At 47.9% G+C, this 12,766-nt stretch overlaps 2 protein-coding genes across 4 annotated transcripts; one reads left to right on the top strand and one right to left on the bottom strand.

Annotated features, from left to right (window-relative positions):
* Positions 1–4,039: 4,039 nt before the first annotated feature.
* LOC119105781 (PITH domain-containing protein GA19395) lies at positions 4,040–7,738 on the top strand. Of its 3 annotated transcripts, none has more exons than XM_037229295.1 (6): positions 4,040–4,069; positions 4,510–4,735; positions 5,172–5,215; positions 5,442–5,519; positions 6,610–6,714; positions 7,296–7,512. In XM_037229295.1, the coding sequence occupies exons 2-6, from the start codon at positions 4,541–4,543 to the stop codon at positions 7,510–7,512; spliced, it is 639 nt and encodes a 212-aa protein (XP_037085190.1). In that variant the 5' UTR covers positions 4,040–4,069; positions 4,510–4,540. The 3 variants fall into 3 exon arrangements, with proteins under 3 accessions (XP_037085190.1, XP_037085192.1, XP_037085189.1); XM_037229297.1 differs by having other exon boundaries at positions 4,058–4,109; positions 7,296–7,738; XM_037229294.1 differs by lacking the exon at positions 4,040–4,069 and adding an exon at positions 4,070–4,097.
* A 423-nt stretch (positions 7,739–8,161) lies between these two features.
* Positions 8,162–12,512, bottom strand: LOC119105782 (40S ribosomal protein S12). The gene is made up of 4 exons (XM_037229298.1): positions 12,450–12,512; positions 12,307–12,344; positions 8,828–9,074; positions 8,162–8,423 (listed from the first exon to the last, which is right to left on the bottom strand). The coding sequence occupies exons 2-4, from the start codon at positions 12,321–12,323 to the stop codon at positions 8,253–8,255; spliced, it is 435 nt and encodes a 144-aa protein (XP_037085193.1). The 5' UTR covers positions 12,324–12,344; positions 12,450–12,512; the 3' UTR covers positions 8,162–8,252.
* Positions 12,513–12,766: the final 254 nt, after the last annotated feature.

Below are 12,766 nucleotides of genomic sequence, written 5' to 3'. Positions count from 1 at the left end.
TCTGACGTGCAATTCTATCGGCGCTTCCAAAGTTGGAATACAATCTTCAGGCAATGCTGGGCGGGCGAGGGTATTCCTGGAAAGGAAGAAGGTAGACCGCAGAACTGACGCGTGATTGGTCGAGGTATCTTCAGAATTGCCGGTCGGATGGGAGCCCGTGAGCGCGGGCCCGGCGGGCGAAAATTCGTGATTACAATAGAAATGGTTCAGAGCAGGGGCCATCATCACAGCTTGGGAAATTGGTCAGGCGGGCGGCTCCGTAACGTTAGGCGGTGACATCACGAAGTCGCGCTGGCTTGAGCAGCGGCGTTGCATGGCAACGTCGACTGCGTCGTTTGGAAAACAGCAGGCACGCAGAAATGCTGTGGTCGGTCTTGTCTATTATCGTGCGGCGTGGTACCAAGTTTGTATTGTTATGTAGCCTCGGTGCGTGCTATTATGTCGCGGGTCGGAAAAATTCGAAATGGTGTGGGAGCATTGGGCAAGAGTGAGCATCAAAGGCGGTTTTTTGGCAGCAAGATGCCATCCTGTGAGGCAGCCTCTTGCAAAGATGTTAAACGGCGCAATGAAGGCACTAAAGCTTTTTACATTTCTAAAAAAACGATCCAACTGTCATGAAAACATGAGTGCACAGTTGCTCTTGGACTAACTATAAATGTGGAGAATGCGGTAACCTGATCTGATCATTTTCAGGATCGTGACTTATCCTGGCCCTCTGGTTAAGACCAGTCCCAAACCCAATGTTAAATGCCTTCGACCAAGTGCAGTTCCTTCCATGCAACTGGACATCGCCGGCACGCCGAAGTGAGTATGTGTGTGCTTAAGAAGGAAAGTTACCGTCTGTTTTATGCAGAGATCTTTCAGCCCGATTTACAGTTTAAGGCATGCGCAATCTATGCCCATCTGTGCAGTTTGCAGACTACAATACGAGATTCAAACGAGACTTTCCAACCATAATCTTGTTTACAAAGTGGGGCCTGACTACCACACAAGTGGTACAGCCATCTATGCTACACTGGCGAAGGGAGTGCGTGTCAGGGGTGGAGCCATGGTTAGCGACGGGGGAGGGCAAGTTTGCACGAGCGAGTCCGAAACCCATTGACAACACATCTATGCACTGTGAACTGACTAATAGACACCCCAACCGCTAATAAACCGCACCTAGCACCGCACCTAGCACCGCACCGCACCCAACCGCAGTACCTAGCGCATCAATGAGCTACCAGTATTGGTTTGCCCTGGTGCCTTGAACATTTCTTTCAGCCGCGTGCCGTACATGTTCGCCGCCTATATGCGAGCCTTAATACTAATGAGCCACTTTTGTACTCTGCGTGTCACTGTCCATGCTAGTGTTTGAGATTTCAAACAAAAGGTATTTGCCTGGCCACCAAAGTTCGGGATTACATACAGTAATATCATGGTAAAAAAATGCTGATGTGCCTAAACCTTAGACCTTGAACCTCACGTGCAGAGACGAATGGAGGTGGGAGGGCTCGGAGGGCCGCGCTGTTCTCGTGTATTTTTGCATCGGAAAACAGTAATGGCGGCGCCACCCCCCTGGGGCAACCGATGCACTGAAATGGGACCATGAAACGGGACCATCCAGACAAATCCGTGGCTATCGCCAGGAGCGGTGGATATGAGAATGATGCATGCAGTGCAGCACTCGTCGGCCATTGACCGTCCCTCTTACCCACTCGAATTATGTCACGCTGGACCACCAAAAAGCATTTGTGTATGAAAACAAGCATGAGATAACCCAAAAAAGGGCATGTCCGGGTCCAACACGTTTTGCTGTCGCAATAAGAAGCAACATTGGTGACTTGTAATACGGTCTGATTAATGCGTCTGTCAGGTACGTGGAAATGACTGTGTTTCGTTGTATCACAGACCTAAGATCCAGCTGTGATGGAGGTCGCAGAGCATGCGGACAAAGCGGAAGCTGCCTACCAGCAAACAGTCGTGAGGCCTCCAGTGCCCGTCCCGAACGGGTTCGGTGAGGACGGCGGGGTCAACGAGTCGGGCGAAGACACGCTCCATGGTGGTGACGGCGAGAGGGCCGAAAATGGCCCCCGCCGCGGCGACGAGATGGACAAGGTCAACATCCAGCACGGGGCGCTGACCCTCGTTGCCTGCTTCGTGGCGGTGCAAAGTGCAAACACCTCGATCCAAGTATGGGACTGTCGACCCGAGAGACACCACCCAGCTGTGTACCAGACGGGTGGATACACGCGATTAGCCAGGGTGGTCTGATGGTACCGTTGCTGGCCTGGACGAGCGTTGTCGAGGCTTTTTCAAGATCGTGTTCCAGCTAGTGGTGGGCTGAGGCAGGGACGGAGACATTGGTATTGTCGACCACCTCACAAAGCTCCTGCTGAGAAAGTTTTGCGCTGGACAAACAGATTACTCGGTAGCTGGTGACAACGCGCATCCATCTGCGCCTCGGATGGCTTAATCAGGCTGGGGCTGAGCGAACTGCTGCCAGGCGCGTAGCCAAATAGGTGCGACATCAGGTGGACAGCGTTAAGTGAACATCGTTGTGCTCATGTGAACAAAAGTAAGTGACCTTAAGTGAGTATCGTCATGCCATCTTTGTCTTGCATGCTTGTGTGTCTGTTTGAGGCATAGACAGTTCCTTCGCAGATAAACGTTGGGGTTGTTTCAGACTGGTTATCATGTCGCATAACCCTAGATTTAAGCTGAAAATTATACACTTGTGTTCTCCACCCCCCCCCCCCCTCCCTGTTTGCTTTGTGTCCTCGCCAAGTGTGCACATTAAAGTGTATGCTGGGCGCAAGAATCGTTTTAGTAAAATACAGTGAATTATGAGCCATACGTGTGTTCGATGAACTGGCTGTATGGCGTAACGGATATTTTCTTGATTAACGCCACGCGCCACGACCTCCGGAGGCTTCGTGTCACAATCGATGCAATGTGCAATGTCCACAATGTCCTATGTTCTACCAGACAGCACACCTCTTCCGTCGTCTCAAACTGCCTCCATCACACACCAGTTCAACCCGGCGCGTCATTATACATAATGCTGAGGTTCAGCGCGACAGTTCGGATGATGATTCTGGTGCCGGTCAGTTCCCCTTTGCCAGTGGCTGGGCATTGGGCAGGCTCGCCAGCCTGCATTTAGGCAGCTGTAGGCTGGCTAAATTCAATACATCGCCATAGACTCAATGTTTGACATCCTCAGCAAGTGGGAGTGCCATGGCACACAGGCTCTCGGTTCTTAGGCCTATGTTAGCTGTTATGCACCCAGCGTGGCTAAAACACCCCCTTTCATATCTCCTGATAAAACTTCTTAAGCACCCTGTGGCGATCACCAGATGCATTTGTTTGTAAGTGCACCGGTGTAGCAGACGCGAAGATAATGCAGGCGGAGAGGTGATGCCAGGCTGCGACTTTGTGACCTCACGGTAACAGTGAAGGGAAAGTGCTGGAAAAATCCCCGGATGATCATACCTTACTACATGGCCTTGGTTCAGAGTGAGTTAAGGTATTTCGTGATCGCTTGATGTCCATTACGCATAGAACTGACTTTTCGAACGAGATTCTGTATTTTTGCACTCTCTTACCTCCAAGGCTGCCAATCTGTGTATGCTTGACACGTGCAACCATCTGAAAGGTTTTTGGAGGGTGTATAAGCCCGGTACGTAACCGCCCTGTGTTTTGGAGGGCGTAGAAGCCCGGTGTGTAACCGTCCTACGTTTGGAGGGTATAAACGCACTGCCTATAACAAAATGTTATTTATGTGCCCACAAATACACTAGGACGAACCAGGAAGTCGCAAAGAAATAATTGTTCCCAGATTTTGAAAGAACATAACAGTCAACCACATTATGTTACGTCGTGCCCTGTTTGAACTCGTGAAACATCGGCGGAGTTGTGTCGGGGAAAGTCGTATGAAACGTACGTCGGCATTTTCTTGAAATACTTGCAGTAGTTGAGGACCATCCAAGGTCATGGTGATAAAAATGAGACCCGTTACCCGACGCAGGTAAGACAAAATAACGCGCAAGCACGACCGACGAAATCCTGCATATCGATAAACGTGGTTTAGGTCGGATGTCATACCCGGGCGTGTCTGTGTGAGAGCCGGCGTATGTTTGCATGAGCCGCCCACATTTTCCATGCTCTCCCCCAGCTCTGATCAGTTTTTGGAACTATTTTTGAGCCGTCTTTGTTTGCTGTATTGCTATTAATATCCTTTGCCATTTTCTCCGTATGCACTATTTCCGGGCCCCCAGGTTTGATTCCCTTTTGTTTTCTTATCTTCCAGTCATGATGTTCCTCATTGCTAATATTGGCACTATATTTCCTGAATTTGCGTCTTATTCCAGCACCCATGGTCTCCTCACATATTCATGTGTTGCCTCATCATGCAGGCCATTCATTTACAGTGTTTAATGTGTTTAAGTTGACCCCATCCTTTATTCCTTTTTTATTGACATTGTTTTCCCTGGTTGTACCCAGCATAACCAAACCCACCATATTTTTCAGCCTTAGCTAGTGGGCACTGCCAGAGCCCAAGATGGGTGGTCACGACCATCATCATGGAGGAGACTGTGAGCATGAAAACAATGGCATTGACCCTTCTGAAATGGGGATCATGTACAGCCTGTACCAGAAAATTGACATTGACCATGTGGTATGCCTTAATGAAGAGGAGGAGGACTCAGGCAAGCATGTGTTTAAGGCTTGGGAGGACAGGCTTGACAAGGAGAAGGTAGGCACTGTTCATTTATTAACCAATGTAATATACACAAGTTTGAGAAAGATTGACATCCGGACTTGAACCTCGAAGGGTGGTTAAAGCATCATAATTTTGGCCATTGTGGGAGCAGCAAAAAAATATGTTTGAGAACAGGTCTTTGTAACTGCTGCACTACATCCTACACTTTTGCTCTAAACTTCCCATTAAGGGAGGGAGTACAAGCCAGATAAACAGAGCTCTGCATATCCTGTAAGCAGAGTGAATTGGCGGATTACTCCATCTTGTTTTTGTGCAAAATTTGTGTTGGCTTGACTTTCCTTAACCTTTTTGTAATTTGATGACAAAGCCAGATATTTCAATTTCTATATTAGTGTATAGTCCAATGGCTCCGAACTTTGTGGATGGCCAGTGAAACATTTGCATCCTTACATGATGGCCTGACTTTCAGTTTGTGGATTCAGATGCTGATGAAGAACTGCTCTTCAATATTCCGTAAGTACCAAAGTTGACAAATTATTGACTTAAAGGTTGCTGAAAGTTAAGTTAACATGCTTTTCAAGTTGAATGTCAAGCAGATCCTGTCATGGACCCCAGTATTACTTGGTTTAGTTGTTGGACAAAATGTGTTGTGTGGCCCTTGTCTGCTGACCCCAGCCGTGGGCAGTGACGGAAGTGGTGGTCCGAAGGCCAGCACCTTGCAATGTTCGTATTTTGGCAGGTTTACCGGCAACATCAAACTGAAAGGCCTCATACTGATCGGAGGTGAAGAAGGCACTCACCCGTCCAAAATTCGTCTGTAAGCAGCCATAACTGTGAGCCAGGATTCTCAACTTTACCTGGCCCTCCCTCCCTCACAGACGGGGGGGGGGGGAATGAGATCGTCCCTGCCTGCTGGGATGGACGCTGTATCACCGCGCAGTCTAAGTGGCCCAATTACCACTACTTATCCCGGGCTCCTCATTGGGGATGAATGTGTATTTGTCATCCCCACTTTGCCCCCTTTACCCGAACCGAAGTTTTGTAGGTGCACATATGCGAACAAAAGTCATATCTAGGTCACAGCTGAACCAGGAATTTGCGCAGGACTTAAGTGGGTGGGACACAGCTCAAAAATTTGCTCTAGTTTAGCGCGCCGGAGGACCAAATTCAGGTTAGAGAGGACCAAGTTTAGTGCACCGGAGACGCTCGCAACTTTGCAGTTTCTTGAAAGAACGCCTCGTTTCTCCGATACCATTCCACTTCGACGCGCCTGCCTCGAATTTGGAGCTATCACTGGTTCGCCGCGTACGCCCATATACGTTAGAAATTCCGTAAGGGGGACACACATGGCTCGGGTTCGGATATAGGTAAACACACTTCAGAAGGCCCCTTTTGCTTGAAGAGACCAGTTCCTGGACCAGGAGGCCCGCCTTATCAACCGCTCAGGCCCTGTTCCAGATCAGGAGATCCAGTTTTTTGTTAGGGGCCGCTGGCTGGTGAGGCGTAGATATCAGGTAAACCTGCCACCCCTCAATCAATCGGAAGGCCCCGTACCGGATAATGAGACCCCTCTCTGCATAGGCCAAGACACCTCTGTACTAGATCTGTAGATCCCCTCAGGTCATGAACCGCTTCAGTAGGCGCATCCCTCTTCGACACGAGGCCGGTGTAGAGCAGGCAGCCTAAGCGTTGTGGTCTTAAGAGAGTTCTGCGCTTAGATAAAACTGTGGCCTGCAAAATGTCTAGGTGCATGCTCCATGAAAAGCACGCTCCCTTTTTGTCCTGGAACCATGTTTGGGGCGTGAGCTTGGCCCCTCTGGACAAGGTCCTAGGTCTTGCGGACGGAAGATTGCGTAGCTCCTTGTGCGGGGACCGGGCAGCTGTAACGACAAAAGCCTCGCCAACAGCTACAAGAACCGTCAGCACATGACCTTCGACGACATGGCGCTCGCTTGCGATCAGGAGTTCGAGCTGCACCGCGACCCCGAGGGAAAGCTGGAGTACAATACCAAGTAAGCGCTTGCTGCAGCGAGTGCGGCGCGCCCATGTCGCTTGTGTCGAATGCCTTGCAGACGGGAGTCACACAAACTGCTGGCTCCAGGTCCGTACCCACGCGCCCAGGCTGGTGCCGGCACGCCTCGTGATAACATATCACACATCACTGGTTCGCTTGGGGTCCGGCTCCATATATTACGTTACGCATGAAGAGGGGAGGGGCGTGGTTCGAAACCAATGGGGAGCAAGAAGGGGCATTGGACGGTGAACGTCGCACTCAGACGCGGTTGCGAACTATGCTGGTATTGTTCTTCGTTTTGTTTGAAAATCTGTCTGGCTTCCTCTATTGACAAGCAACATGCCTGTACTTTTTCATTTGCACCTTTAGCTCAAGTAGGGGCCAAACAGGCGTTACATTTTTGGAACGTGACGCTCAACACAACGCAACCGTGGGAACGCGGTTTTCGCCCAGTGCAAACGGTGCGTACCCGCGAGGGAGATGTCACACTTCCAAAAATGCGTAACGAAAGCTACGGACCTGCGCTCCTCAGCGCCTCTTTAGCCATTGGTCGTTCACGCCTACACGCGGCCGTTGCAGAGTGGTGACTTTCTCGTCGGTCCACCACCTGACCATCCACATCCCGGGTAACATGGGCGGCGGCGAGCTGACCCGGCTGTATTACCTGGGACTGCGCGGCGAGTTCTCCCCGGCGCACCGGCACGGCGTCACAATCTGCAACTACGAGCTGCGGCCCAACGCCGCCGACCTCAAGGACAAGAGTCTGCATGAGACGGCCAACCAGCAGGTGCAGTGATCATGGGCGGCGTCTGGTTGTGCCTGAGGACCCTCGTGCTGGCGCCATGGCGCTGGGCTGAGGCGAGTGCCGCGGAGAGGCGGCCAGTGTGGACGCGGACTTGGGCCGACGTGAGTGCGGCGAAGTGAGGAATCTCGTGACGGCATGGTCTCCTGACCGACGACGCGGTCAAAACGATGGTTATGCATTGGTGAAGAACGCTCCAATACATTTACAAGCAGACTGATTGGTTTCTGTACCACCTCGGCTGGCGCATGGTTAGATTGTGTTCAAGTGGGGCGGCGGCGGTTGTTTACGATGACCAATGACCCGTTAGCCCCGGACGTCCACGCCTCAGGCCGAAACAAAATACCGTCAAGAACCGAAACCCGATCGATCTCATATACACAGTTATGTAAAACTCACGTTTAAGCGACTGATGAATGGTAAATTCGCCACGGGTGAGGCGTCCCTTGATGGCATAAATAGCAGCTTTTTAGCATATATATATATATATATATATATATATATATATATATATATATATATATATACAGGCCAACCCCCGTTCGATCAACGTCCGCGCCTCCCCATAGACCCGCGTTTTCGTCGACGTCATCGACCCACGTCATCTCAATTCGCCGACCTCGGGCCTCCTCTACACACGAGACTGCTTTTTTTTTGTTTATTTTCCCGGCCCCGTGTGGGTGGGTGTCCCCGGGCGGTTGGTCCGCCTCCACCGGAGATTGGAAGTGCAGCGCTCAGTTGCGGCCCTTCTTCTTCAGGTAGTCGTTGAGCACGTCGTGCGCCTGGGTCTCATTGCCCCAGTCGCGGATCACGACGCACGAGCAGCCCACTACCTTGCGCGCCTTGCCCTCGCGGTCGATTTTGCACAGGCCGGACCACTCGCCCAGCTTCTTGTTGTTGTCCACCTAGCCGAACACGGGGTGGTCAGGCGCGGGCTGCGCGTAAAGGCGGGGCGAGAAAGGCCCGTCCTAACGTTGGCATTGTCGGCCGCGAACGACAGTACCTGACACACCTAAGCTACATCCATCCAACTTGCATCACGCTGGCAAATCAACATTTAACACATCTGAATAAACAAACTGTTAGCTTTATCTGACATGCAACAGTTTATCAGTTGCGCAAAATGCTACCTTCTGCCCAGTTTCCCTTGAATTAAAATAACAAGTAAAAGCTGCCAATTGCTTTAAAAACTAATGGCCAAAAATTACCAACCAAGCTCATCACTATGGAAACCATGTCCACAAACTCCTTGCATTTTCACATTGCCTTCTGGCGCTCCCCACAACAAAATGATCTCTATGCCACATACCTTGAACATGGGGATATTGTGCTCCACACAAAGGGCTTCAACCAGCTTGACGTAGCTGGGCTCGTCACAGTTGGCCGCCAGGATGCAGAGGTGAGCCTGACGCTTGTCGAGCGCCTTCACCGCCTCGCGCAGGCCGCGCACCAGGCCGTCCACCACCATGGCGTTCTTGAGCACTTCCTGGACTGCTGTGTGGATGTCCATCACCTCACCACCCATCACGGGGGCCGGGGCCACGGGAACAACATCTCTGTGCGAGGAGGAGATTGACATTAGGCACAGCACAACACCAGTGGGAAACCAGTGGGAAACAGGAATCCACACTATCACTTATAAAAGGACTGGTGTGAACCAAGACCTGCTGTTTGACCTGACCTGACCTGAACCAAGCTGTTTGCAAAACAACTAATAGGATCCAAGAATCTGTAGCTAAGAAGTGTCAGTTATGAAATAACAGCCACCAAGGATCCGAAATTTCATTTTCAGAGGGAGAAATAAGAACTAGGAACCAATATTGGGAGCCAGATACATGCCTGTCTGAGCCCCAAAGCTAAACCAGGACATGGGATCTGTGACGAGCTGGGATTTTAATTGTGATTATGGGATTTTACTGTGACCTCGCGCCGTGGCCACCTGCGTTGCTTGAGATCGTTTCAGAAAATGGCTGGAGGAAATTCCCATGGGCATGGCTGACAAAGGTCAGTATCCATTGCAGATTGGCCACCAAACATCCTAGGACACATTCCATATGGTTTGGCCCTTCAGGGAACCTGGAAGCATAGCTTGACTTCACCTGGAAGCTTGAACCAACCACCCAAGTTATGCAGTCCCATCCAGCGACCAATTTTGCATCCACCCTTTTGCCAGACAGAACCACAGAGGACGTAACATAGCATGCGATGATACAGCGCTGCTGCCCCAAGCCTGGAATTAACAACCTGCTTGTTTGTGCTTTATCTGGTCAGTATTTACCAACATCAAGTTGTTGACCAATAAATTGTGAGTAGTTAAGTGCAACTACAAGGAGCATTATGCACATAGATACAGTTGTAAAAGCCTTATTCCTCAGAGAAAAGCCAGGAGAATGATGACAAAGATGGATTGATAGTGCAGGAACATACTTCTACTTGTTTTGATCAAGGGATGTTGCCAAAATGTTAACACCTATATTTCCACTGCCCTGTTTTTTCCTGAGGAGCAAAGCTATTTCTACTGTTTTATCTACCACTTATTTGCTTTCCAATCTGATTTATCCCTTTCTGATTACTGTTTAAACCCTATGGTCTTTTTGTTCTTCAGCATGTTGTAATCATCTGTCCCTGATGACTGTTATTTTTACCCCCCTCAACTTTTTTCTCATTAAACTTTGATCTGTTTGGCTTTAATCTTGAGTATGCTTGCTCTGGCTTTCTTACATTCAGCTACTTCATTTGACTTGTCTAGAGCACTGTCTTACTATTATGCCATGGTATAACAAAGGTTGATTATTATGGGCACATGAACTCCAAACAGTCACAATGTCAAAAACATGGAAGCCCCATGTCTTTGACCAGCATTAGGAAGGCTGTAGGCACTCCTGTAGGGCCTGCTTGTCATACTAACTTATTGAACTATCAGAATGGGTGTAACAATGAAAACTTATTCAAAACTACAACACAAACTGCTTGACATCGTAAACTTAAGACCAAACTACAAGTTCTCACCAATTGTCCAATCTAATAACTGCATACATCTTTGAGACTGACATCAGATTAGCTGTTTTAGCAGAAAGAACATGTGAAGCAGACTGCCCATCAAGGGGATTAATGCATTTGGAAACATTGTATGAACAGTGCTGAATCTCTAGGACTGAAATTCACTACAAACTAGGAATTGAGTGAAAATGCATCTACAAAAATAAAATAAGCATACAGTAGTCCACACTTATTTCACCAATGTGTCTTCTCCCACAAGGCTAGACAAACAACACTCCACACTAGTGCTCACTATTGAAATAAGCATGATGAAGTAACATATATACCTCTGTCAAATGACCATTGTGGAAGGAACCTGCATCTTTGTGCATGCTCTGGCATACCCAGTTTATATGGCATCAGTATCAACAGCACCACTTATTTCATGCAGCAACCAGCTGGGTCATAGTTGAGAATCCATCCACTCAGATGGATGTGAAAGCAACATTAGTGAGCTGGGACTGGCATATGTGACTACAAACCTGTTTCATGCTAAACAAAGTTAAATTATCATACCAGATGGAACAAAACAAATCATTAGCAGAAAATAAGAAACTTTTAGTCTTCACAGGTATTCTTACTAGAGATGACTGCAAGAACACTTCAATTCCATCAAACATCATTCATGAAGTTGAAATCAGTGACGCCAGTGTACCAAAGACAGCTAGTTCAACCACAAAGTGCATAACAATTTAAGGCACAATTTTAGTACTGGCACAGCCAGCTGAAAGTGATCAACTATGCTCAATGCTGACAGACTTCATTGTATCCCATGCACTGAACTTAGCTTAGTTCAACCAAATTTTCAACTTAATTTAGCATGACAGCCTGTGGTTTTTCCTTGAAACAGAGATGACAATATCAAGGCTTTTCAAATCTACTTTCTGAAATGCCCAGTGTAGGCATACATTGGTGCCTAATGTTAAAAGAAGCATTCTATATCATTTGTTGTGTTTAAGGTAGAACATATTGTAAATAATGGATAGATTCATGCTCAAACCTTCAAATTTGTATAATTATGATAGCACAAACAGTATGGAAGACTGGATACACAGACATATAAGTGAATTCTTGTTGCCTTGGCCCTGTACATTTTTATGGTTCTTGATGCAGAGTAATGTTGTAACCATGTGTAGCAATGATGCCAGGGTTGCAGTTACTGCATTTGCAGCACTTGACTGTTCCCTATCCCAGTTAATTAAGTTCCAAGTTAGGAGTTAAGATGAGCAGTTTTAAATTTTTACATGTTCCACCTTTAAAATGACCAATGATGTACATCTTTTTCAACATCAGGTACCAATGTATACCATGAACAAATGCCCAGATATTTACTGACACCAATAGCTTCACTCTTAAGTTCATAAACCAGATGCTCTAAAATTCCAGTCATAATGCCACTTATATCTGACATTACTCATGCAACTTATTCATTTCACAGCCTGATTATAAATCTGGACATATTCAACATAGCCCGCATTATAGGTCTTCATCTGGAGCAAAACCACATGATTCCACCAACATGGAACTTTAGGCCATGATACATATTCAGCCACAATTGATATTTATGGCATGCCAACAGCCCTAGCCACACAGTCCACCAAGCAGAGATGGTGGAAGCACAAATCCAATATTGCCAAACCATAATTTCACAAATTATAGCCAACCATTTACCAAACGCCGACTTCGAATAGCGTAAGTCGCACAATCATCGTACACCACGTGCTGCTGTTCGCGGCACGCTGCACTTACCCTTCCACGTCAGACATGTCTGCACGGTGGAATTCCTTCTGCAAGAAAAAAGAGGGTGGTTGGTCAATTCCATAAACCGGATGTCACATGTGTGGCAAAACGACATCACGATACCCTTCCATATACCAAATATCAGGACTTACAATGTGCCCGGCCTGAACAACTCGGAATCAAGCTTGAGAAGGAAGTTCAGGGGAAAGAGATGACATGTTCATGATGTAGTATCCGGGTAATGAAGATAATGTTGCGATTTTGGGGATTGATAAAAAATTGGTTTAAAATATTGTTTGTATACATTAAATAAACAATAAAATGGCAGCAAGGTTTAGAGGCTGTAAACAAACTTCAGCTCTATGGAAATCGTAAGGGTCTGCGGCTAAACCCTTTTCATTTCCGTGGCACTCAAGAGCATTTATAACTTATTTTTAAGACAGCAGTTCAAAAAGCTGTCTGCAGTGGT

The sequence above is a fragment of the Pollicipes pollicipes genome, unplaced genomic scaffold, assembly GCF_011947565.3.
Source record: "Pollicipes pollicipes isolate AB1234 unplaced genomic scaffold, Ppol_2.1 Scaffold_6138;HRSCAF=7277_pilon_pilon_pilon, whole genome shotgun sequence".
NCBI lineage: Eukaryota > Metazoa > Arthropoda > Thecostraca > Pollicipedomorpha > Pollicipedidae > Pollicipes > Pollicipes pollicipes.
Note: the sequence above shows the minus strand (reverse complement) of the source record. Positions and strands in the feature narration are given on the sequence as shown.

Excerpts from the sequence above, each read along its gene's own strand:
- LOC119105782 (XM_037229298.1), bottom strand. Across the intron at positions 8,424-8,827 it reads ACAATATCCCCATGTTCAAG|GTGGACAACAACAAGAAGCT; the intron begins GTATGTGGCATA and ends GTGTTCGGCTAG.
- LOC119105781 (XM_037229297.1), top strand. The coding sequence starts at position 4,541 with ATGGGTGGTCACGACCATCATCATGGAGGAGACTGTGAGCATGAAAAC. Across the intron at positions 4,736-5,171 it reads ACAGGCTTGACAAGGAGAAG|TTTGTGGATTCAGATGCTGA; the intron begins GTAGGCACTGTT and ends CCTGACTTTCAG. Across the intron at positions 5,216-5,441 it reads GAACTGCTCTTCAATATTCC|GTTTACCGGCAACATCAAAC; the intron begins GTAAGTACCAAA and ends GTATTTTGGCAG.